Here is a 27176-nt window from a genome sequence, read left to right as displayed (position 1 = left end):
CAACAAGAGGTTCCTGTGTCTTCCAACACAAACCTTGCAATAATCTTCAATTTATAAAATGAAACAATATTTTTCATCCTTACTAGTGGTTTCTGTTATTGACTTTTTTTTAGCATAAAATAGAAAGGGCTCTACGCATGAGCCTTGGGGAACACCTGTGACAACACAAACCTTCCAATAATCTTTAAATGAAACAATATTTATTCATCCTTACTAGTGGTTTCTGTTCACTTGCAAAAAAAAAAAAGGCAACTTGATTTTTTTTTTTAGCATAAAATAGAAAGGGCTCTACGCATGAGCCTTGGGGAACACCTGTGACAGAAGTGCTGCTTTTCCACTACATTGTCTCAGCTCTGCTCTGTGATATAATAGTGTGAAAACTGACAAAATTTTTATTTTTTTTTGAAAGGCAACAAAGAATGAGAACAATGGATTACTCCCTAGCATGTTGGTCATGGTAATTATTATTATTATTTTTAAATTATATTTGTTATATTCGTCAAAAAAACGAGGAGAGTATGGAGTTTAAGGCACAGCATGTGTGTTTAGTTTTTTTTTGTCATTTACAGTCGTTCTCAAATTGTAACAACGGCGTGGTTTGGCACACAGAACCCGGGCTAACTAGGTGCTAGCTTGTTACGTCAATGAAAAAGCAGCAATAAAGTTTTTAACTGTCAAACCGGATGCTAACACATTAGAAATATTCCGCTTCATTGAAAAGTTCAATGAAAAGGCAAAGGTGAATAAATGCTTGATGTTATGTTCACGGCTATTTTCCAGAGTTTCTGTGTAAAAAGGGCTTCCGACAGACAGTGTTAGGCAAAAAAAAAAAATGTAGCTCTTTCAGCTGGAGCCACATGTCAAAGATGGCGATGAAGTGTCAAGTTCAAAAAAAAAAAAAATCAAAAATTTTCCACTCCTTAACAACTTCCCACGAGAGGCTCCATTTTATTCCTGCTTGCCCCTGGAAGCTCTTTTCATTTTTTTTCCCTATTGGTGTTTTTGAACGTTCTTCCAGAAGACCAAAGACCCCTTAAGGTGGTTTGTTGATGCTATCTCTTGGGTGCACCGGCGCCTGATTAAAACTCCTCGTTAGCTTCAACGCCCCAAAAAATGGGAGGGGAGTGGGCTGGAATGAACCTTGAGAGTGGAGAGCTTTGAAGATGTCTCCAAGAGTTTGTCCTTTAGATGGTGCTTTGCTTCCAAGGATGAAAGGGATGACTGGACTCAACCATTTCTCATATTTTCAGACTCCTTGAAATTAATGTATATATATCCCATAAGGCAGTGTTTTTCAACCATTTTTGACCAAAACCTAAAATGTTCCAAAATGTCACCACGACGTCACACGTGCATCAATAAGTCTATCGGAGGAACAAGCTAGGTGTTGCCACACGGACCAATTAGCTATGCCATTGCTATGCTAGTCTTTACACCACAGACACTCCACAGTAGCCATGTTTTTACATGACCACTTTTTCCTCTTTCCGAATGACCTTTCGGGAAAAACAATGGTATCCATAGAAAGGAATATTCCAATCTCTTGTCTACATGCGCCGTGAAAATCAACCAGAATAGTCAATAGGGCATGCCCAGTAAAACGTAAACATCATATATGATACCGGCTTACCTGAGTTATTCTTTCACTTGTTGGAATAACTCCGTATTTGCCAGTTTTTCGTCTTTCCAGTCTTGAAATTTAGTTTGAATCAAAAATAAACTTTGCTTAATCCAGTGCCGATTGCTGGCCTCCATTTTTTAAAAGTGAAGAACGTCTGGATCTGCGTGTTACGTCATATCTGAGCATGTTCCGGGATAAATGTAAACAGGAAAAGATCAAATTCAATCTTGCTAATATTTTATAATTAAACTCAGGACATGTTTTATATAGATATATATTTTCTTAGATTGTGGGTTTAGGGTTTAGATTGTGTTCAACAGATGGCGCTAATGCACACGAAAGCTGCTTGCCAACCGCCAATAAACAACAGAAGAAGAAAAACACCACGAACTTTCCGTTTGAGCGGGTACAAGATACCTCAATCGGATTGGTTAAAGGAATATTCCATCCCTGTTCAATTCTTTCCGTTTTTTTAACAAATAAACCAAATGCAATTGGAATATTTGGGTCCGTGTATACTACAGTAAACCTCGGATATATCGGATTCAATTGTTCCCAATTGTGGTTTTGTCCGATATAAGCGAAATCCGTTATATGCGTATACCGGAAAATGTCCGTTTTATGCATATATCGGATTTATATCTGGTATATGCGTAAATCGGATTTTATCCGTTATAAAAAGGCACTTCCTTGACTATGTTTCCAATGTACCTGTACGCGCAGGCAACGCTGCAAATGACGTCGTATAGCGGCCTGTCACGATTCGGCGAATCGGAGCGCCACGATGCGGCCATCCGATATATGCAAGGGAAATTTAATGGAAATGCATTGGAACGGGACTGGAGATTTTGTCCGAAATAGGCGAAATCCGTTATAAAAAATCCGATATATGCAATGATTTTTTATTGGAAATGCATTACAGAAAAATCGGTTCTTTTTTATCTGTCTGTTGTGAGCGAATTTCCGATATATCCGAGTCCGATATATCCGAGGTTTACTGTATTGACATAATATTTGCAAATGATGATTAATAAATGTTAATTTTGGATAATTCCTCACGGCACACCTGACGGTTTCTCAAGGTACACTAGTGTGCCGCGGTACAGTGGTTGAAAATCACTGCCATTAAGGGATGATCTATAATGAAACTGCTGCTGCTTTGTTTTCCTATTATTAATAATAACGGCGACAGTTTGGCACCTGTGATGTGTTCAGGTATGGTGAGTTTTTTTCTGGCACATGTTTTTTTTTTTTTTTTTTAAACCCAAAAGGCAGCTTGACTTAACAGAAAGGCCACTTTTTAAAGTTACTAACCGGACACTTTTTTCCTCAAATCCTCAAAAAAAAAAAAAGGAAAAATACTCCAAATGGCCTTGACTCGGTCGGTACTTGCGTGTACTGAAACCCGATGGATGCTCCCCTCCTTGTCAGTGCTGTCGGCTGCAGCCGTCGTCGCTATTGTCCTTCCACGTCTGCTGCAGCTGTCGGAGGTGCTCAAAGGCCCTCTGGGTGATGTTGAGAGCTGGGTGGACCTTCCTCAGGCTGGGCTCGCCGATCAGAGAGAGTCCGCACAGGCCCAAGTAGGCGTGTAGAGGGTCTGGGGGAGGGATATAAAAAAGGAGAGTGAATGTGTGAAGAAAGTGGGTCAGGCATGGTAATAATCATGGATGTGAGCGTAAAACATCTGCATGTGTCAGGTCAGTAGACGCTCGGCTGAGACGGCACAATACGAGTTATCTCACGTCACATTTACTCCATTGAACAAGCATCTGACCTCCACAGGGCTCGACAATAACGATGTACCGATGGCCCGGGGGCAAGTTAAAACAAAATCGGGGCAAGTAAATCCAATCAGTGCACTTTGGCATTCCATACTGCGAATCATTTTTTTTTAAAGTGGTTCTTGTTGGGTGTTGGTAAAAAACACCGACTGCGTAATTCCGGCGGTAATTTGCAAACCAATCCTTGCAAATCTTGAAATGGACCAATCAGAATCGTTTATTTAGACCGCGGTCCGCGTTATACCCACACCCGTTTTTGTTCACGATCAACCAATCGGCGATGGTTTGACGAGGAAAACATCTATCATGGCGTCCCTGCCAACATGGTCGAATTCTTCAATAACTTCTGAAGGAAAACACCAAAAAGTGATAAAACGGTGCCTTTTATTAGCGGCAGCCAATCAAATGACGGCACAGGTGAGTGAATCACATTACTGTGAAAATTTGAAGCGGTCACAATGAAAACACCGCCGATTAGATCCAATACCAAAGTGTTGATTTTTGCACAAGCTACAAAATCTAGTGGTTCCATTTCTCTGTGTATTTTTCTTACCTTTTGCTTCACGAATTATTGTTTTGACCATTGAGTATTTTTTTTTCTGGATTAAAAACACTTTACTACAGTAAACCTCGGATATATCGGATTCAATTGTTCCCACTGGTTTTGTCCGATATAAGCGAAATCTGTTATATGCGTATACCGGAAAATGTCCATTTTACGCATATATCGGATTTATATTCGGTATATGCGTAAATCGGATTTTATCCGTTATAAAAAGGCACTTCCTTGACTATGTTTCCAATGTACCTGGACTGGGCAATGAAAAGAGACGTAAGGTAATGAGAATTTAATTTTATTGGACTCTGAGCATAACAGATTGTTAATTAAGCTAGGCCCTGTTACGCCCGTCAGGACTACGTTATTTCCAATAGTGAGGTTAAGATCTCATTCACTGCTGTGCTAGTATTATTGACGTCACTCACTTTTATATCAACAAGATTAGCATAACGATGCGGCCATCCGATATATGCGAGGGAAATTTAATGGAAATGCATTGGAACGGGACTGGAGATTTTGTCCGAAATAGGCGAAATCCGTTATGAAAAATCCGATATATGCAATGAATTTTTATTGGAAATGCATTACAGAAAAATCGGTTCTTTTTTATCTGTCCGTTGTGAGCGAATTTCCGATATATGAGTTCGATATATCCGAGGTTTACTGTAGTACACAAATGTGTCTATTCAATAATGTTTAATTGTGGTGCACAACTTATAAATATCACTAAATATTACGACTACGATGTGTAAGTTAGTATGGCATATGCCATGTTAATATACATCACTATTTTTCGAACATTCCTCCAAATACAATGCGTCAGTACTATTATCTGATGAATTATCAGCATATATTCATATATGATATCATTATGGCAGTCTTTTCATTTTACATGGGGCAAGTAGTTCTCACCTTAAGGATTCCCCACAGGCAAGTCATTTTTGTTTTTAATGTAGAGCCCTGCTCCCTTTTTTTTTTTTTTTTTTTTTTGTTGCACTGCTCCTTTCAGTAGGCGATGAATAATTCAAAAGAGTCTCGTCAGTCGTAACCCTTTGCCTGTCCTCGGGGACTAAGTAAAAAGCTGCACAGACCAGTAAATGGACCAGTAATTGAATTATAATGAAATGACAAGACGATTTGAAGGCTACATCAGAATCAATCAAGCGAGCTGGATGTCACTGGAGCTATAAAACATAACCAAGGCTACTCACAATCATATCGCAAGCTAGTAAGCTAGTATTAATATGTATGTTATGCAGGTTTTTAGCCGGTAACGTGACTTGTATTTTTTTTTTTTTTTTTTTTTACAAAAGCAATAACTCTTTATGATGTTATAACACTCATGTGTGTCCTTGCGCCCTCTTTATGACATAAATGGCCATCATCATCTCCCTCATTTATTTGCTCCACTTCTGTGAGAAGAGGTGCTACTTCCTGATTAATACATACTACACTATTAATGAATGATACGGGAAAAGGCCAAAATGATACTGAGTCAAAGTGTAAGACAGGGGTCTCAAACATGCGGCCCGCGGGCCAAATGTGGCCCGCAGGACACTAGTTTGAGGCCCCCGCTTTGATATGAAAGTTTAATGTTAGTGCGGCCCGCGCAAGTTTGATATGGATGCTGTATGGTATCATGTACCCAGAAAAAATTATTACGTTTGATTAATGTTCATGTTAAAGGTTAAATAACTGTTAATAGTTATATGCTCCCTATCCGTGTGGAAGTGGTAAGTTTTTGGCTATTTAAGTTTAAAGGAAATAACTTGAAGGCTACCGTTTAGGTCGCTAGCGCTCTAGTTTGCGAGTTAGCATGTGTCTCGAGGCCCTGCAGTTGCGCAATATGTTGTAAATAAAAAGAGTATAAATGTGACTATAGTCGTGTTTTGTCATGTCTACAGGGCTCTAATAATGCTTTGTTCATTTTCGGTAGCCTTCAAGTTATTTCCTTTAAACTTAAAAACCCAAAAACTTACCACTTCCACACGGATAGAGAGGATAACTATTAACAGTCGTGTTTTGTCATGTCTACAGGGCTCTAATAATGCTTTGTTAATTTTAATGTGAAATTTTTTTAAATAATTTGTCTACCCACCAACTATATGTGGTTTCTTAAGTTTTTATTATTTGCCGTTTTATTATTATTATTATATTTATTTATTACTGATTAATTGATTATCTTTATTCTTGATTTATTTATTTTTCATCTTTCATCTTTTGTGTAGAAAAATAAAAAGTAAGATATTTCAGAACAGTGGAATGTTTTATCAGAGCTTTTCTTGTAGAAAATCAAAACCAAAGCAAAGTTTATTAATTTTTCTGTTTTTAATAAATGCATTTTTTTTTGTTTTTTTTTGGAAAACCTGATGCGGCCCAGTCTCGCCCAGACCCTAGCTCCAGTGGCCCCCCCAAGTAAATTGAATTTGAGACCCCTGGTGTAAGATTACAATGGAGACCAGTCATACAAAAGTCCCAGTAGCGTTTCATTTATCTGACACTGTACAATAAGGATCTGCATTATGTACCTGGGTGGCTGTCTGGCCACTTGGCGAAGCCCCCCACCAATCGATCTTGCGTGGAGAGGATGAAGGTCCTGTTCTTGTCAAAGTTGGTGTACTGGAACACATCTAATAGCTGAGACAGCAGGAAATGAAAGGTGAGAAAATGTTATAACAGCATCAAGTGTTTACATGATGGAATATATATATATATATATATATATATATATATATATATATATATATATATATGACTTGAATATGAATAATGCTTTTGCACCTCTGGCACAGCTGTGACCTACATAGTCGCAGATTAGCTACATTGGCGTGATGGCGCCTTACTCATTGCTGTTTAAGTTGAGCTCTTTATTTTTGGATAACACCGCTGGCATAGCTATGACCCACATGTTTGTATTTGTATTCAAGTGGGAATATGTCCACACAATTAATTACGCCTATTATTTTTTTTTCTATGCACAAAAAAAATCAGTTTTTGGTCACTGAAAAACTTTTTCCTCAAAATTTTTCGGAACTAGTAAATAATGCAATTTTTTTTATATATTTTTTATATATTTCTAATATTTTTTATTCTTTATATATTTTATATATTTCTAAAATAAAAAAAATAAAAAATAAAAAATAAAAAATAAAAAATAAAAAATAAAAAATAAAAAATAAAAAATAAAAAATAAAAAATAAAAAATAAAAAATAAAAAATAAAAAATAAAAAATAAAAAATAAAAAAAAATAAAAAAAAATAAAAAAAATAAAAAAAAAATAAAAAATAAAAAATACAAAATAAAAAATATTTATTTCTATATAAAAAGGCTAAAAAAGATTGATATACTTAAATACAAAAGTCTTTCTGCTGTGTTTATTGTGTGATTCTATGGTTGTGGGCCAATAAAGGATGAAATGCGGCCGCAAATTACCCTTGGGCTACACTTTGGACACCAATGCCTTATCTCGAGGGTCCATGTACCAACACGGGAGGCAAAATTGCATTGCCATTCATGTTAAATAACATAATAACATAATGGACACGGAATTAAGACAACAAAAAAATGAAAAATATAAGAAAATATGTGCATGAAATTACAGCATTTCATCTGTCAATCATAAAAAAAATACAAGCGAGTGTACATGTGAAGCGTACCTCTAAAGTGGCGCCCACCCAAAAGGAGTAGCACGTGTCGACAGGCTTGTTGGGCCGACCGTGGAAGCCACTCTGCTGCCTCATGATGCACCAGCGGCGGATCCTGTCCAATTCCCGCTGACCCAACGCTTCCTCCAATCGACCCATGAGACAGAGAGAGGCGATGGCGCAGTACGTCCAGCCGCCTGAAAGATGGGCCACAAAAAGCGAGGACATATCCTTTGAGGATGATATTTATAGATTACGCATCTGTGTATGTGTGCACAAACATGGTTCTTTGGAGATTAGCCTATTTTCTCCATGAGCTGCACTGATGACTGAAAGGATAAAGTTCTTAGTCAAATACAAGTCTGACAGTTTTACACACCTTCACGTTGCCAGAATATGAGATTATTTTAGCGTTCCGTGACTTGCCAATTCATGTTGAAACACCATTTTAACTAAAAAGACGCATGATGTCATAAGAGACCTCATAAGACCTCTGCTCAGAAAGCATCACAGATTGCCTCTACAGCAGGGGTCTCAAACTCAATTTACTTGGGGGCCACTGGAGCTAGGGTCTGGGTGAGACCGGGCCGCATCAGGTTTTCCAAAAAAAAAAAAAAAAAAAAAAAAAAAACGCATTTATTAAAAACAAAAAAATTTGGTTCCAATTTTCTACAATAAAAGCTCTGATAAAACATTCCACTGTTCTCAAATATCTTAATTTTTATTTTTCTACACAAAATAAGATGAAAAATAAATAAACAAATCAAGAATAAAGAAAATCAATCAATCAGTAATAAATAAATAAATAAATATAATAATAATAATAAAACGGCAAATAATAAAAACTTAAGAAACCACATATAGTTGGTGGGTAGACAAATTATTTTTTTCAGATTAAAATGAACAAAGCATTATTAGAGCCCTGTAGACATGACAAAACACGACTATAGTCACATTTATACTTTTTTTTTTATTTACAACATATTGCGCAACTGCAGGGTCTTGAGACACATGCTAACTCGCAAACTAGAGAGCTAGCGACCTAAACGGTAGCCTTCAAGTTATTTCCTTTAAACTTAAAAACCCAAAAACTTACCACTTCCACACGGATAGTGAGGATAACTATTAACAGTTATTTAACCTTTAACATGAACATGAATCAAACGTAATAATTTTTTCTGGGTACATGATACCATACAGCATCCATATCAAACTTGCGCGGGCCGCACTGACATTAAACTTTCATATCAAGGCGGGGGCCTCAAACTAGTGTCCTGCGGGCCACATTTGGCCCGCGGGCCGCATGTTTTAGACCCCTGCTCTACAGTTATAAAGGTTTTATGATAGAAACAGTTTGACCCTGGAATGGATTATATCTATTTCAATGATTTCCTGTGGGAACAATGAGGTCAACCAGCATCCCAAAATGGATTGTGGCTCTGACAACGTTATCTACAAAAACAACGTCCCCTTACATCAAATGTTTAACAATACCCGACAAGCCATGTGATGCCAAATTGTTCCTGATTGTCGAGTGTGTGTTATCGGTGCAGCCACAAGGTTATAATGGCGGTCTAACATTTTTTTTAACTGACACTAGGTCCACACACCGACGTCTAATTCCGCTTATCTGCGCAAGTGGGAGTGTGGACGTGTGTTTGAGAGTCAGGAGTGTAAATCATCTGATGTGTCATCGTCCTCCCGTAGCGCGCAGACCTCGCATCCAGGAGACCCGAGATCAATTCCACCCTGCGTACTCCGGTTTTCTCCCTCATTCCAAAAACATGCTAGGTTAATTGGCGACTCCAAATTGTCCATAGGTATGAATGTGAGTGTGAATGGTTGTTTGTCTATATGTGCCCTGTGATTGGCTGGCCACCAGTCTACCCTAGCACGCTAGCTGCTCAAGGCATGTGTCCAAATACAGTACGAGTGGCTCCCTCCGCTCTATAATCTGATTAGTAGTGATGCAGTCGCGGCCCGCGGGCCAAATGTGGCCCGCAGGACACTAGTTTGAGGCCCCCGCCTTGATATGAAAGTTTAATGTTAGTGCGGCCCGCGCAAGTTTGATATGGATGCTGCATGGTATCATGTACCCAGAAAAAATTATTACGTTTGATTAATGTTCATGTTAAAGGTTAAATAACTGTTAATAGTTATCCTCCCTATCCGTGTGGCAGTGGTAAGTTTTGGGGTTTTGTTTTTTTAAGTTTAAAGGAAATAACTTGGAGGCTACCGTTTAGGTCGCTAGCTCTCTAGTTTGCGAGTTGGCATGTGTCTCAAGACCCTGCAGTTGCGCAATATGTTGTAAATAAAAAGAGTATAAATGTGACTATAGTCGTGTTTTGTCATGTCTACAGGGCTCTAATAATGCTTTGTTCATTTTAATCTGAAAAAAATAATTTGTCTACCCACCAACTATATGTGGTTTCTTAAGTTTTTATTATTTGCTGTTTTATTATTATTATTATTATATTTATTTATTTATTACTGATTGATTGATTTTCTTTATTCTTGATTTGTTTATTTTTCATCTTATTTTGTGTAGAAAAATAAAAATTAAGATATTTGAGAACAGTGGAATGTTTAATCAGAGCTTTTATTGTAGACAATTGAAACCAAAGCAAAGTTTATTCATTTTTCTGTTTTTAATAAATGCGTTTTTTGGGTTGGTTTTTTTTGGGAAAACCTGATGCGGCCCAGTCTCGCCCAGACCCTAGCGCCAGTGGCCCCAAAGTAAATTAACACTCAATTTGGACTCCTTTGGACTGTGCTTCCGGAATAACAAACAAAAACAGACTGTGTATATATATATATATTTATACTATATATTTTGTATTTTCATCTTTAATAGATGTGTCTGCATCTACTCCATCTAAACAAATTCCTAGTATGTGTTTGATCATACCTGGCAATAAACAATTTCTGATTCTGATCCTGATCTGCTGCAGTAACAACATTTCACTCGAGCACGGATTAATAAGGACAACAGTGCTTGGAAAATAATCACTAATCCTATAAACCAGTTACTCCCATAAGCCACCTTGGCGCCCACACAAGCCTGAAGAAGCATTAACATATTCATGGATTAATCCTTAGCCGGTGAAAGTAAATTGATAACACGTACGGTTAAAAATGGTGAAGAGAAGCCAGTACTCACCATGTGACTCTCGTCCTGCTCCCTGACCGAAACCGTTATCGTAAGACTGCATGGAGGACACAAAAGAAGACCGGGTCATTTTTGACCCACTTATGGAAGGCTGGGGTAGTAACACAAAAACTAAAATTTCTTAAAAAGTCTAAAGGGTAAGTTAAAAATGTGAATGGTATGATAGCAAAAACATGTTTTTTGAGGAATACCTGGAATATGAAATAATGAAAAATTTTCATTACAAAGATATTTCAAGAAAACAACCTGACCGGGTCATTTTTGACCCACTTATGGAAGGTTGGGGTAGTAACACAAAAACTAAAATTTCTTAAAATGTATAAAAGGTAAGTTAAAAATTTGAATGGCATGATATTAAAACATGTTTTTTGAGGAATACCTGGAATATGAAATGATAAAAAAAAATTTCATTACGAAGATATTTCAAGAAAACAACCTGACCGGGTCATTTTTGACCCACTTATGGAAGGTTGGGGTAGTAACACAAAAACAAAAAATTCTTAAAATGTATAAAAGTAAGTTAAAACTGTGAATGGTATGATAGCAAAAACATGTTTTTTGAGGAATACCTGCAATATGAAATAATGAAAATTTTTCATTACGAAGATATTTCAAGAAAACAACCTGACCGGGTCATTTTTGACCCACTTATGGAAGGTTGGGGTAGTAACACAAAAACTAAAATTTCTTAAAATTTATAAAAGGTAAGTTAAAATTGTGAATGGCATGATAGCAAAAACGTGTTTTTTGAGGAATACCTGGAATATGAAATGATGACAAAATTTTCATGACGAAGATATTTCAAGAAAACAACCTGACCGGGTCATTTTTGACCCACTTATGGAAGGTTGGGGTAGTAACACAAAAACTAAAATTTCTTAAGATTTATAAAAGGTAAGTTAAAACTGTGAATGGTATGATAGCAAAAACATGTTTTTTGAGGAATACCTGGAATATGAAATAATGAAAAATTTTCATTACAAAGATATTTCAAGAAAACAACCTGACCGGGTCATTTTTGACCCACTTATGGAAGGTTGGGGTAGTAACACAAAAACTAAAATTTCTTAAAATGTATAAAAGGTAAGTTAAAAATTTGAATGGCATGATATTAAAACATGTTTTTTGAGGAATACCTGGAATATGAAATGATAAAAAAAAATTTCATTACGAAGATATTTCAAGAAAACAACCTGACCGGGTCATTTTTGACCCACTTATGGAAGGTTGGGGTAGTAACACAAAAACAAAAAATTCTTAAAATGTATAAAAGTAAGTTAAAACTGTGAATGGTATGATAGCAAAAACATGTTTTTTGAGGAATACCTGCAATATGAAATAATGAAAATTTTTCATTACGAAGATATTTCAAGAAAACAACCTGACCGGGTCATTTTTGACCCACTTATGGAAGGTTGGGGTAGTAACACAAAAACTAAAATTTCTTAAAATTTATAAAAGGTAAGTTAAAATTGTGAATGGCATGATAGCAAAAACGTGTTTTTTGAGGAATACCTGGAATATGAAATGATGACAAAATTTTCATTATGAAGATATTTCAAGAAAACAACCTGATCGGGTCATTTTTGACCCACTTATGGAAGGTTGGGGTAGTAACACAAAAACTAAAATTTCTTAAAATTTATAAAAGGTAAGTTAAAATTGTGAATGGCATGATAGCAAAAACGTGTTTTTTGAGGAATACCTGGAATATGAAATGATGACAAAATTTTCATTATGAAGATATTTCAAGAAAACAACCTGATCGGGTCATTTTTGACCCACTTATGGAAGGTGGGGTAGTAACACAAAAACAAAAATTTCTTAAAATGTATAAAAGGTAAGTTTAAAATGTGAATGGCATGATATCAAATACATGTTTTTTGAGGAATACCTGGAATATGAAATGATAAAAAATATTAATTACAAAGATATTTCAAGAAAACAACATGGTTTATAGCCATGATACACTGCATTCATTAGAAATGAGTTTTTTCTAGGCAGCGTGCCACCCTTTGAAGGTGGGTGGCCTCACTGGCAGAGACTACACAAAAACAATCAGAGGTCAGACAATCAGGCCTCCACGAAGGTAACGTTTCGACGTTCACTGACTACTCACCAAGCTTCCTCGGATGTACTCGATGGCCTTTTGGATATCCATGCCCGACCAATCATCCAGCATGTAACAGATACTAGTGGCACAGTAGATAAAGCGGATATCGTTTTCGCTTCCTTCTGGCACGGCGTAGAAGCTAAAAGGGGAAAGGATGACAAAAAAAAACTGTGTCTCAATGAGGAAAAAGGAGGCAGATTGACTAATAATGCTCGGTCCACATTTTATTTTTAGAAACATTAATTACATAATGTAATATTTATGTATATATTTACACTTACACTTTTAGCATATTTAATTGTGTTATATTAGTCATATTATGATATATGGTAATGGTTTTTACTTCATTTGAACATGCATCAGATTACAATTGAGTGCATCCCATAATCAGTTCCCAGTTCCACATGTCCAAAAGGAGTAGGAACAAGCAAAGCTTATTAAATCCTACCCCTCCGTCTGGTACTTTTACAATCAGTAACTGTTACATTTGTTCACCTCCTGCTTTCCTAATATAGTTACATTTTTAATTTCATATTTTGTATTTTATATTGTGTATTTTGTATTTTTTATTTTTCATTTTTTATTTTGAATTTAATGTTTTATATTTTTATGTAATGTTTTTATTTAATGTTTTATATTTTTTATTTAATGTTTTATATTTTTTATTTAATGTTTTAATTTAATTTAATTTAATGTCATTTAATTTCATTTTTAATTAAATTAAATTAAATTAAAAATAAATTAAATTAAATTAAATTGAATTTTTAATTAAATTAAAAATTAAATTAAATTAAATTAAATTAAATTAAATTAAAAATTAAATTAAATTAAATTAAATTAAATTAAATTAAAAATTAAAAATTAAAAATTAAAAATTAAAAATTAAAAATTAAAAATTAAAAATTAAAAATTAAAAATTAAAAATTAAAAATTAAAAATTAAAAATTAAAAATTAAAAATTAAAAATTAAAAATTAAAAATTAAAAATTAAAAATTAAATTAATTTTAATTTTCCATTCCATAGTTTGATTCCACATACTGAAATGCTATGGCTAGCATAACGTAGTCCTAGCATATAAGTGTTTCAAATGTAGCTCTTCCCTGAGATCATATTTCTCCTCTCTTGTAGAGAAGTATTGAATTACATTTTTATCTAATTGGTTATTTTTAGCCTTATGTATTATGTTAGCTGTCTGAAGATGAACTATATCAGCAAGTTGAAGTATTTGTGATTTTAGAAATAAGGAGTTAGTATGTTCTCTGTAGGCGGCAGTATGAATTATCCTTACTGACCTTTTTTGCAGTACATTAAGCGAGTGAAGATTGCTTTTATAGTTATTAGCCCATATTTCCACACAATAAATAAGATATGGTAGAACCAGAGAGCAATAAAGAGTGTGGAGTGATTTCCGATTTGTTCAATATTGAAATATTTCCAGCCACCTTATGTTGTATATTTGTAATATGAGGTTTCCATCTCATATTTTCACATATATATAATAGGTAATTGTATTATTTAAATGCTATTCATAATCACACAAAAATCAGGCCACAGTAAACAATGGGTAGGATGGTTGTTGTCTGCATGTGTGTTTCGAACCTGCCGTCATCTAGCTGCAAGGCCCTGAGACCGGCCAGGCAGGCCTGTTTGTTGACACGGCTCAGGTCATCTCCCAGTATGAGCAAAGAGCACAATCCAGTGTAAGTCATGGCGATGTGGCCGCTGTCGTACGGATGGAGCACACCTGGACCCTGAACAATAAATACATAATTGGAGCAATTGTAGATATATAAATATGATTATAATTTAACATAGAACCATGAATTGTGGTGGTTAAGTTACAAAATAGACAGCATAAGCAATGACGCCCAAAAACAAGGACACAAGGACAGATGGTACCTTGGTGCTGTACGGAATTCCAATGTGTGATGATCCTCGAAAGCCGCAGCGACTGAGGTTCGATTCTGGAAATAGACAAAGCAGAGAAACAAACATGAGCAACGCAAAAGAGTGCTGCTGCCACCTACTGGCCATCACTGAAACATAAACATAGACTTTCTTTATTGTCATTGCACAATAACACAGCAGTGAAATTGCCAACGAAATGTCGTTGCCTGGCTCCCGTATAATAATAAATAATAAATAATAAATAATAAATAATAAATAATAAATAATAAATAATAAATAATAAATAATAAATAATAAATAATAAATAATAAATAATAAATAATAAATAATAAATAATAAATAATAAATAATAAATAATAAATAATAAATAATAAATAATAAATAATAAATAATAAATAATAAATAATAAATAATAAATAATAAATAATAAATAATAAATAAAAAAAGGCGGCACGGCGGTCGAGTGGTTAGCGCGCAGACCTCACAGCTAGGAGACCAGGGTTCAATTCCACCCTCGGCCATCTCTGTGTGGAGTTTGCATGTTCTCCCCGTGCATGCGTGGGTTTTTTCCAGGTACTCCGGTTTCCTCCCACATTCCAAAAACATGCTAGGTTAATTAGCGACTCCAAATTGTCCATAGGTATGAATGTGAGTGTGAATGGTTGTTTGTCTATATGTGCCCTGTGATTGGCTGGCAACCAGTCCAGGGTGTACCCTGCCTCTCGTCCGGAGACAGCTGGGATAGGCTCCAGCACCCCCCGCGACCCTTGTGAGGAAAAGCGGTAGAAAATGAATGAATGAATGAAATTGCCAACAAAATGTCGTTGCCTGGCTCCCGTATAATAAATCCGGCAGCTCCGACGGAGAAGAAAGCTGATTCCATCGCCATACGTGAAGGTGGATATCTGACACGCCAAAAGAGTATCGGCCAATGATGCATTCAATAATAATACAAACACTTAACTTGTCCAAAGTACATGTCATTTATCAGGATAAATAAAACACAATAACAGCAAAATTGACAAATCAGCAGTAATTCTCAAGAATAAAGTCAAAATATCAAGAGGAAATGTCATATTGGGGGGACAAAAATTACTAAAAATAATAATGATATTAATTTAAAAATTATAAAAAATGTTTTTTTGGCAAATTAGCTTTGGGCAAAAGTTATTAAATTGTGGGAATAAAGTCCAAAAATGATGTAAATAAGTCATAATATTATGAGAAGAAATGTTTGTAAAACAATGTTTGGAAAAAAAGACCAATAGAATATTTTAAGTTTAGTTTAAGTTCAGTCTTGGTAGCATATGGTTTATGAAATATTAGTATTAATAAAGCGGCCTTTACATCTTTTCATTTGTCACAATGTTACAGGTTGGGGGAAAAAAATTGCAATATTACCGGAATGAAATGGAAATATTATGGGAATAAACTCACATGAAAAAAGTTAAATAATTAATAAATAAATAAATAAATAAATAAATAGAAAATATATATAAATAGAAATATAATATAAAAATAGAATAAATAGATTACATAAAATATGAACAATGTACAGCGTAAACAGTAATTTGTACAAATAATTTAAATAATTTAGAATAAAGAACAATAATTTAAAGTTTTCAAAGAATACAAAGAAAGAACAATATGTTCTACTACCTTGAATAGTAATCAGTAATAGCCTCCTTATGTAAAAAAATACAATAAAATAAAAAATAGGCATACATCAAGACTATACACTGCTCCCATTCACAGTGTATGATATAATGCTCACAATATTATGGACTGCATCATGCAGTGAAGTGGGATGTTGCACTGTGTTCCGATGCCTTTATTCTCTAACCTTATTGATTATTGCATGGTCCGGTTTCTGCATTTATGTATGCATGTATGTATGTTTGCAAGCGTGGGACTCACTGTCTTCTGTGGGAAGAACCTGCATGGAGTAGATCCACTCGATCATGACATTACTATCGATGACATTCAGGGCATCGAGCATATCGAGACCAGACAGGGCAAAGAATATGATAGTCAACCTGGAAAAGGAGGAGAATATGTTATTCCTAAAAAACACCACACAGAAAACACAAAAAGCGGGTTGCTAGTTATGACCTACATGAGCTAGCAGTGTTTAGCTAGTTGGGGGGACAGTTTAAGACTCAATAATATAGCCAAATTTCTTTTCGGATTAAATTTTACCCAACGTTCTTTACCTGTACTGTTAAAAGACAATTTATCAAAGTAGTTGCTTTATATTCAGTTATGTGGCGCTGCCATGGAACAAGTTTGTTTCCTGTTGCTGCACTTACAAATATGTCACAACTTCACGAGCTGATGTTAGCAACACATGCTAAGTGGCACTGCAGCCTTTACGTGTAAGAGGACAAAAACGCCCCCCAAAAAAGGCCAGTCTGGAATTTTGGAGCTCACCTAGTGGTCTCCAGGGAGGCGTATCTCTCTGGTAGAACCTGAAGAGTTCTCTGGAAGAAGCGTACATGTCGGTCTCTTAAAAAATCTAGCTGCTCCAATTCGTCTGTAAGGATCACCTCCTCCGCCATCTTTGAATCCATTTTTGTTTCCGCAAAGCGAGGACTGTTTCCGGTGGGGTATTTAAAAAAATAAAAGCATCACTGTAGTAGTTTTAGAGTGTAATTACACGGCACCTTTTGTATTGGATCGTGTTTCTCATACATTTAATAAAAATAAACAGGCAGCCTTATGAGAGACCACAAGAAAAATGAAACTAACAGTTAATAAAAAAATAAAACAATAAAAAAAACTTTAAAGGTTGCATATTTTACTATTTTTCCAATTGAAAACCCACAACTATGTTTGCATGATTCTCTTTCAAAAGTGGAGCAAGCAAGTCATGGAGATGATCATTTTTTATCACATTTGGTGAGCATTTGCTGATATAATTATTCTTCAAACAGCTAAAATAATGCATAAAGCTAAAAATAACCAATTACCTAAAAATGTAATTATATGGTCATATCACTACAGTACTTTGGTACGTGACAACAATAAAAAAAAATAATAAATAAATAAATAAATAAATAAACAAATAAAAATAAAACAATGAAAAATAAAATATAAAAAATGACCACAGTACTAACATTAACAGCAACATTATGCTAGGTCAGCCTGTTTGCTGTTAGCTGACTTACAGATAGTTAGCAGAGATCCAGACTTTATTTTAAGATGTGTAGTGAAGCCTTTTTAATTAAAATCTTTTCTCACAATTAAAAAAAGTAATTTCATGACAATAAAAAGGTAATATTACAAGAGTTAAGTGTGAATATAAAATAAAAATAAAAATAAAAATAAAAATAAAAATAAAAATAAAAATAAAAATAAAAATAAAAATAAAAATAAAAATAAAAATAAAAATAAAAATAAAAATAAAAATAAAAATAAAAATAAAAATAAAAATAAAAATTACAAAAAAAATGCAAAACACAAAATACAACATTAAAAATTAAACTATATTAGGAAAGCAGGAAGTGAACAAATGTAACAGTTACTGATTGTAAAAGTACCAGATGGAGGGGTAGTATTTAATAAGCTTTGCTTCTTCCTACTCCTTTTGGACATGTGGAACTGGGAACTGATTATGGGATGCATTCAATTGTAATCTGATGCATGTTCAAATGAAATTAAACCATTACCATTACCATAAACAAGCTCTAGAGACACATTATTGTTAGAACATTATTCAAAAGTCACTTTTGCACCTTTTTATTGTACCTTTAATGAGTTTTTGACAGCTTGAATGTTCCCAAATTTAGGAGCATCTACATCCTCACAGCCCCTGTCTCCAACTAGGAACAGCTCTGCACCAAAAGAAAAAAAAAACACATAAACAAAATTCAGACAGAATGAGAACTAAAACTCCACTAGGAGGTTACAAAAGTAACACAAAGCAACATGTTGAGGAATATGACACCTGTGAAACATTTGGTGAACTTGTCCTCCTCCTGAAGATCCGGCGCTCTTCAGTCGCTCCTCCCATCCCTTGGTGGGCTTCACCAACCTGGATGGATCCCTGCCGATGTGGCTGTCCACCTGCACGATGAACGATACAATGTAAACAAATGAGGCCATTTTCTTTGAGACCTTCTTGCTCTCGCTGACTTTCTCCTTCAGCTTCATCATAATCCTCTCCTGCCGCTCTTCTTCTTCCTTCTGCTTCTGCAGCTTCTCCTGACGCTTTGCTTGGACTCGGTCCAGATCCTGCAGTTAGAAATAGATAAATAAATACACGATGTTATGAAAAGATAGAAGATGGAATCTGTTGTGTACCCGTTTAATGAGATGTCTGATGCCTTTAGTGGCCTCCTTCCTCCTCTTCTCCACCTCCTTCTCTTTTTCCTCTCTCCTGATCTTCTCGTCCTCCTCCTCTGCTGAGGTCTCTGAGGTCATCTTTGCCTCCAGATGACGGCGACGCTCCACCTAATAAACAATTTTATTAAAAGTTGGTGATATTTTGGGGTTTGTTTGCTCAAGGCCTACCTTTGCTATTCTGTTCTTTTGGACCCGCTCAGCTCGAATCTTCTCCTCCTCCTGCTCCTCTTTTCTTCTCTTGGCCTCCTTCCACTCCTCCAGTCTCTGAGCAGCCAGCTTCTTCTCCTCCTCGGTTCTAGGAAACAGGAACAACTCCTGTCATAGTAGCACTTTTCTCACAAGGAATCTCAACTTCTCTTACTTGCTTTGCTGGAACTTGGAACTTTTCTTTTTCCGCTCAGCTTCCTCCATTTCTGCCAGCTTCTGTATCCTGGTTTGACGTTCCACTTCCTTCCTGCTTTTCCATCTTTGGATGGCCTGCAGATTTCAAAAATAAAAATTGAAAATTAAACCACAATTTGTCAAAAAAAAAACTTCTTACATTTGGAATTATAAGTAGGCTTTTTTTGTCTTTTGAGATGCATTGCTGTAAAAAATAATCATTTTATTTATATATACAACAACAACAACATACTTACTCACGGTGCAACAAAACAAAAACACATCTGCAGCAAGTTAACGCATGACATGTATCAACTACTACTATTACTGCGTGTCCGATAAACAACAGCTAAGCAGTAGCTTAAACTGTTATTTACAAGTTGCCGCAAGGCATGCTGGGTAGTCCGGACGGCAAAACATTGGATTTTAAAAGTTAATGTCCCTTCCTTGTTTACGTCTCTGACGACCTCCTCACCTTACGGCAAAATGTTGGGAGAGAGAGAGAGGACCACAAGCTACCCAGCATGCCTTGTGGCAGGACTATATGGGTGTAATCACATTTATTTCCTGTACGACTCAAGCGTGCCATAATAGTACTGGATATCCTGTTGCTGGATACAGCTTCCATGTTAAAAGTAAAAAAAAAAGAAAAAATTAAACGTCTGGTGGGACAGATTTAGAGGCTTGACGGGCCTCATGTGGCCCACATGCCGCAGTTTGACTATGATGTCATTTTGCTCTTCTTTGCCAAATATTCATTCATTCATTTTCTACAGCTTTTTCCTCACGAGGGTCGCGTGGGGTGCTGGAGCCTATCCCAGCTGTCTTCGGGTGAGAGGCGGGGTACACCCTGGACTGGTGGCCAGCCAGCCAATCACAGGGCACATATAGACAAATAACCATTCACACTCACATTCATACCTATGGACAATTTGGAGTCGCTAATTAACCTAGCATGTTTTTGGAATGTGGGAGAAAACCGGAGTACCCGGAGAAAACCCACGCATGCACGGGGAGAACCTGCAAACTCCACACAGAGATGGCCGAGGGTGGAATTGAACTCGGGTCTCCTCACCATGAGGTCTGCCCACTAACCACTCGACCGCCGTGCAGCCAATATAGTAGACATAATGCGCATAAATAGGCCATTTAAGATATAGGAAGGCGGTACGGCGGTCTAGTGGTTAGCGCGCAGACCTCACAGCTAGGAGACCAGGGTTCAATTCCACCCTCGGCCATCTCTGTGTGGAGTTTGCATGTTCTCCCCGTGGTTTTCTCCGGGTACTCCGGTTTCCTCCCACATTCCAAAAACATGCTAGGTTAATTAGCGACTCCAAATTGTCCATAGGTATGAATGTGAGTGTGAATGGTTGTTTGTCTATATGTGCCCTGTGATTGGCTGGCCACCAGTCCAGGGTGTACCCCGCCTCTCGCCCGAAGACAGCTGGGATAGGCTCCAGCACCCTCGTGAGGAAAAAGCGGTAGAAAATGAATGAATGAATGAATATTCGGCAAAGAAGAGCAAAATGACATCATAGTCAAACTGCGGCATGTGGGCCACATGAGGCCCGTCAAGCCTCTAAATCTGTCCCACCAGACGTTTCAATTTTTTTTTAAACTTTTAACATGGAAGCTGTATCCAGCAACAGATTATTATTATTATTACTATTGTGGCACACTTGAGTCATACGGAAATAAATATACCCCATATAGTCCTGCCACAAGGCATGCTGGGTAGCTTGTGGTCCTCTCTCTCTCTCCCAACATTTTGCCATAAGGTGAGGAGGTCGTCAGAGACGTAAACAAGGAAGGGACATTAACTTTTAAAATCCAATGTTTTACTGTCGGGACTACTCAGCATGCCTTGCGGCAACTTGTAAATAACAGTTTAAGCTACTGCTTAGCTGTTGTTTATCGGACACGCAGTAATAGTAGTAGTTGATACATGTGATGCGTTCACTTGCTGCAGATGTCTTTTTGTTTTGTTGCACCGTGAGTAAGTATGTTGTTGTCTTTGATGACCACCCATACATGGACAGCACCTCCGCCAAATCGGCTGAGTCCAAAATTTTTCGACTCCAAATTGTCCACAGGTATGAATGTGAGTGTGAATGGTTGTTTGTCTATATGTGCTCTGTGATTGGCTGGCGACCAGTCCAGGGTGTACCCCAGCTCTCGCCCGAAGAAGACAGCTGGGATAGGCTCCAGCACCCCCCAGCGACCCTCGTGAGGAAAAAGTGGTAGAAAATGAATGAATGAAAGATACGGCGGCCATGTGGTTCGCGTGCAGACCTCATAGCTAGGAGACCCGAGTTCAATTCCACCCTCTCTGTGTGGAGTTTGCATGTTTTCCCCGTGCATGTGTGGGTTTTCTCCGACATTCAAAAAAAAAAAAAACATGCTAGGTTAATTAGCGACTCCAAATTGTCCATAGATATGAATGTGAGTGTGAATGGTTGTTTGTCTATATGTGCCCTGTGATTGGCTGGTTGGCGACCAGTCAAGGGTGTACCCCGCCTCTCCCCCGAAGAAGACAGCTGGGATAGGCTCCAGCACCCCACTGCGACCCTTGTGAGGAAAAAGTGGTAGAAAATGAATGAATGAAAGATATAGGAATAAGTGTGTGTTACTATAAATGTGTTCCCCACCCGACCTGAAAGAAAGGCGGACAGGAAGTGATGTCGTAAGAGCTAAGAGATTAGTGTGCTTGTCATGAGAAACACAATTCATAACAAACCCACTCCACCGACCTCTCTCCTTTTGTTCTGCAGATGGATCACCTCCTGGTGCCACCTCTCGTGTTCTTCAATGTCCTCCTGACTTTTACCGGGCAGAAACACTTTAGCCTCTTTCCTGAAGGAGGCTTGCCCTCTGTGCTTGGTCCAAACCTGCCAACCAAGAACCGTTTCAACCCTTCAGTATAGCAATGGCGGCGTTCCCCACAATGGTGTCTCTACCTTGAGGAAAACTTGGTGATCGTACTCCTCCCAACCGCCGCAGACTCCTCCTGTCTTCTGAAGGAAGGCTTCCAGAGCTCGGACCTCTAAAGGGAGATCTCTGTCCAAGGATTTGCTCTTTTTTTTTTTTTTTGGTGAGACAATAACTCAGTTGCTTGGTTGTCATGACAATTGTGTGGGAATACCGGATTAAAAAGGAAGTTGGTGTGATACAAACCTTCACGGTTGGAACAGCAGAGAGTTTGGAATCAGACTTGGTGGAACGGCTCCAGTTTTCTATCTTCTTCTCATAAGCGGTGACCTCTTGTGCACATGTCCTCTCTTCCTTCAGAAGCTCCCCAAAGCTACGACGGAAAACAGCACAAAAACAGTCACATGCTAAAAAAAATAATAATAATTTGGACATGAATTTTATTATGTTTTATTATGTTTTATTATGTTTTATTATGTTTATTATGGTTAATTGGTTATTGATAAAATAATTCCCGCAAAGTAGGATTCCTTATTTATGAATTAAATATTATATTCCATAGTTAATAGCATAGAAAACCTGTTTACGACCATCATTTTTTATTATTAGAGCCCTCTAGACCCAGAATAGCACCCCTATAGTCACTTTTACACTCATTTTACCCAATATAGTAGATATAATCACAGAAAATAGTCCATTTAAGACACAAATAAGGTGATTTAATTAATGAACTAATTCCCTCAAATTGAAGGTGATGTTCACCTGCTTTGGATACCGGCGCTCGGCGTCTCGACGCTCCATGGCATGAGTTTGACACCCCTGATGTACATCCTTTAGTTCCTTAAAGTGTATTAGTACTTTAGTATAAACGTATTTAAGCCAATAATACATAAAATGTGCTTCATATGCGTATACGTTGACTAATATTGTGGTGTAGCCAATCACAAAACAGCAGTTATTGATTGATTAATTACTTTTTGAAGAACATGGGTGTTCTTAAAAAGCAGTAGTATCATTTGTAAATAATTTAGCTTTAAGTCTTTGGTAACTTTGGAGATATCATTGAACAGTTTTGGTTCCAGTATTGACCCCTGGGGAACTCCGCATGTAATATATGACCTTGCAGATGTGTATTCTCCTAGCTTTACTATTGTTTCCTGTTAGCTAAGTAGCTTTTGACGCAGTTCAGAACTAATACTCTTATTCCGTACCTTTCTAGTTATTATGATGTCATGATTTATTTTATCAAAGGATTTTGTCAGATCCATGAATACTGCAATTGCACATTTCCTAGCGTTAGCATTAGTGATTTCCTCTGTAATTTTGATCATTGGCACGGAGTTAGAAATGTTAGCTCTGTATCCATACTGACTTTTTGATAGTAATTCGTTCGCATTAATAAATGTATCCAGCAAAAAAAAAAATTCAATAAATATCCGGTAGTACACTATAAAGAACATAGCATAAATAAATGTAAACAAAAACATATTATCACTTAAAAGTATTATTTTTTTGCTAAAAACTACAAAATTAAATTGCACCATTATTTTTCTGGGTCTCGGGAAAAATAGCGAATATTTTGATATGAACTAAAATGACTAAAAGTGTTTAAGTCAAGCGTGTCCAAATTATTCCCACAAAACCAAATTCAATATGCTAAGATGTTATGCTAATATTTACAGCAAAATAACATTTCCTATTTTTGTTTGTGATTGGGTCCGGGTCGCCGGGGAAAGTCCAGACTGGCCCTCGGCTAACTCTTCCAGCTCCACCGGGAAGACACGAAAGCATTCCACACCTTGTTAGCTTGCTAGCTTGCAACAGGATGCCAGCTAACTCATCACTTGTGTGTTTGTGGAAGACAAAAGCAGGAAAAACATGGCGGAAATGAAAATAATATATCACATTCACGAAGAGGAGACTCTGTATATATGACATGCGGGTTGCAAAAGGCCCCCGGGGCCACACTCTGAACACCCCTTTGCTTTAGTGAAATATTTACCATGAGCGTTGTTCTTCCTTTAAATTGCTGATGGAGATTTCCACCTGTGACATTATTTCCTTCAGCTTTTCAATCACTGCAAAGAAAGAAAGGTCTCTATTATTATGGGATTTAATGCTGGAGCCTACACCAGCTGACTTTGGGTGAAAGGCAGGGTACACCCTGGTCGCCAGCCAATCAGAGGACTGAGGTTACTTACACGTGGGAGTTGGTTTCATGTCTATCAGCTGTTTCTTAAATTCCCTGACGCCATTTTGAATCTTCACCAGCTGCTTCTGAAGATGCATTTCTGAAAATAGAAACAAAACCAAACATCATTGAAGGTGCACGACAGTAAATAAGCAAACTAATATTATAAACAATGACCCACTTTGTGCGCTTCTTTGCGCTATTAGCGTTTTCTCATACTTTTCCAGCTCTGTCGCTACATCAGTCCATCCGTTCTTCCTGCACTGGATACTCAGCATCCTCTCTCTTTCCAACTTGTCAACACTGGAACAAAATAAATGCATAAAACAAATAAATATAATCAAGTATAAAATAATTTAGCAAAAAAGCAAAAACAGAAAAAAATGATAAAAGCTGTGATATTATGAGGAAAAATGAAGTTAAAATAAAAAAAATGCTCTTTTTGGAAGAAACAAACAACAAATCAAATACAGATTTGTGGAAAATTAGGTAGCGGAAAAAATTATAATGTTACAAGAATAAAGTCAAAATAATGTGGGAACAGTGTTATTATTAAAAAAAATGTTTTTAAATTTTTTTTATTTTATTTGGGCAAATATATGAAACATTACAGTGCATTTCTTACCTCAATTAAAATATAACTTTCCATTATTTACATTTGTATATATATTTAAGGAGTAGGCTGAAGCAAAAGCTTATAAATTCCTACCCCTTTTTGCAAGATATAATCATGTTCATATTATTCTGTTAATATTATCATTGTAATATTATTATTGTTATTATCATTATTATCATTATTGCTATAATCTTTATTATTACAATTATTATTGTTATTATTATCACCATTATTATAATCATCATTAATATTACCATTTTTATCATTATAGTTGTAACAATTTTTTGATTTTTTTTTAATTATTTAATTTTTCTGATTTTCAAATTTTCTGAAATCAAAAGTATTTGTGTTTTTAATTATAAGAACGAATGAAAATTGAAAAAAATGTTAATAAAGTCAAAATACTAAGGAGAAAAAAGGCAGAGAATAGCAAGTAGTATAGTGTTAAACTATTAAAAAAATATTTATTTTCAGAGTACTACTCATAATATTATAGAAACAAACAAAAAATGAATAAAGTTGTCTTTTTTTTTTCAAAATTAGGGTGGGGAAAAAATATTATATTATAGGAATGAAGTAATAATATTACGAAAAAAACATTTACAAAGATTTGAAAAGGAGGTTTAAATATATGGAACATTACAAAAAACAAACATTAATTTTTCATCATGTGATCCTTGCAGGAAAAAGTTTGGACACCCCTGCCCTACAGTGAAACCTCCATAGCTCAATGCCAAATAGTGTTTTGCTTTTTCTTTGGCTTATTTGTTTTTTTTTTTTTTTTTTAATACTTTATTGCAGTCGTGGCTGCTCAGTACAACACGACTATACCAACAAAGACTAACAAAAGCATCGCCAAATTTAAGATTGAGAACTTCTTTTTGCACTTTCGCATATGCGTTAGTCTCTTGCCGTCAATATGAGAGCATATTTTGAGGGTGGTTAACTTATTTTTACGCTTATATGACAGTGCCTGTATAGTTAGTCTTGAACTTACAGCATCCGGGTCTTTTGGACTTCCTTAAAGAACTGTATGGCTTTCTTCCTGGACTGTCTTTCATCCACACCGTCCCGGCTATCAGGTAAAGATGGAGTCTCTGAGTCACCCTGCTGAAAGCAATCATGTATTATTATTTAGTCAACATGGAAAACATAGATATTTATCATAATAAACAACAGTTTTGTTTGTTTTTAAGCTAGCCAAGACTTTATAACTACGCATCATCATTAAAATCCTTAATAACAACATTAATAACACGATAAAGCCTCACAAACATCAAAGCAAAAGTAACTAAAGTACACAGTAGAATATTGGAAACATGTCTACAATAACATAAAAGCCAAAAAAACAACCAAAAACCAAAATAATTTCTATTTGTGTCGAGTGTAAGCTAAAGAGAACATCAAAAAAGGCTCGCTTATTTTAATTAGCTCGCATTAACTGCCGGCGAGACACAGACATTACTGCGTATCGCATAGTTTAATAAACTCTACAAAACACTCCAAATATTATCCTTTAATAATTGTATATCAACAACTTGGATGTGGTACTTACCGTGTGATGTTGCCGTTCGGTTGCTAGGGACGCCATGTTGGACTGGCGCTTTCAATCGAAATCGAACTTTATTTATAAATGACTAGGAGAACAATACCCGTTTGTGCTTTTGTGACTGGCCAGCAGAGGGCGCGCTTTGTCCAAGTAAAAATATAACACGGGTCTCTGAAACAGCACCAATGTTATCCATAGTGGAGATAATACAAATATACATTAAAAAAAAACTTTATTGAAATAAAACAATAAATATTGTCTGACTTACCAACTCTCTACATTAATCAAATAATATACTTAAAATTCATACAAAAAGCCTTTAATGTCAGCAAATATCTCTGGGCGAGATCGGGCCGCATCAGGTTTTCCA

At 36.1% G+C, this 27176-nt stretch overlaps 2 protein-coding genes across 2 annotated transcripts; both read right to left on the bottom strand.

Annotated features, from left to right (window-relative positions):
• Nucleotides 1-757: 757 nt before the first annotated feature.
• On the bottom strand, nucleotides 758-17389 carry pggt1b (protein geranylgeranyltransferase type I, beta subunit). Its single transcript, XM_058070774.1, has 9 exons — nucleotides 17228-17389; nucleotides 16715-16833; nucleotides 14789-14853; nucleotides 14489-14640; nucleotides 12895-13027; nucleotides 10767-10812; nucleotides 7619-7803; nucleotides 6490-6598; nucleotides 758-3218 (listed from the first exon to the last, which is right to left on the bottom strand). The coding sequence occupies exons 1-9, from the start codon at nucleotides 17365-17367 to the stop codon at nucleotides 3049-3051; spliced, it is 1119 nt and encodes a 372-aa protein (XP_057926757.1). The 5' UTR covers nucleotides 17368-17389; the 3' UTR covers nucleotides 758-3048.
• Nucleotides 17390-18316: 927 nt separating this feature from the next.
• Nucleotides 18317-26939, bottom strand: LOC131128167 (coiled-coil domain-containing protein 112). The gene is made up of 14 exons (XM_058070772.1): nucleotides 26813-26939; nucleotides 26255-26367; nucleotides 24823-24944; nucleotides 24652-24741; nucleotides 24453-24528; nucleotides 22697-22823; nucleotides 22480-22596; nucleotides 22273-22410; nucleotides 19503-19618; nucleotides 19310-19436; nucleotides 19100-19249; nucleotides 18932-19030; nucleotides 18744-18862; nucleotides 18317-18630 (listed from the first exon to the last, which is right to left on the bottom strand). Exons 1-14 carry the CDS (start codon nucleotides 26846-26848, stop codon nucleotides 18600-18602), a joined length of 1461 nt encoding a protein of 486 aa, XP_057926755.1. The 5' UTR covers nucleotides 26849-26939; the 3' UTR covers nucleotides 18317-18599.
• Between the last annotated feature and the right edge of the window lie 237 nt (nucleotides 26940-27176).

This window comes from Doryrhamphus excisus, chromosome 4 (genome assembly GCF_030265055.1).
Source record: "Doryrhamphus excisus isolate RoL2022-K1 chromosome 4, RoL_Dexc_1.0, whole genome shotgun sequence".
Classification (NCBI taxonomy): domain Eukaryota; kingdom Metazoa; phylum Chordata; class Actinopteri; order Syngnathiformes; family Syngnathidae; genus Doryrhamphus; species Doryrhamphus excisus.
Note: the sequence above shows the minus strand (reverse complement) of the source record. Positions and strands in the feature narration are given on the sequence as shown.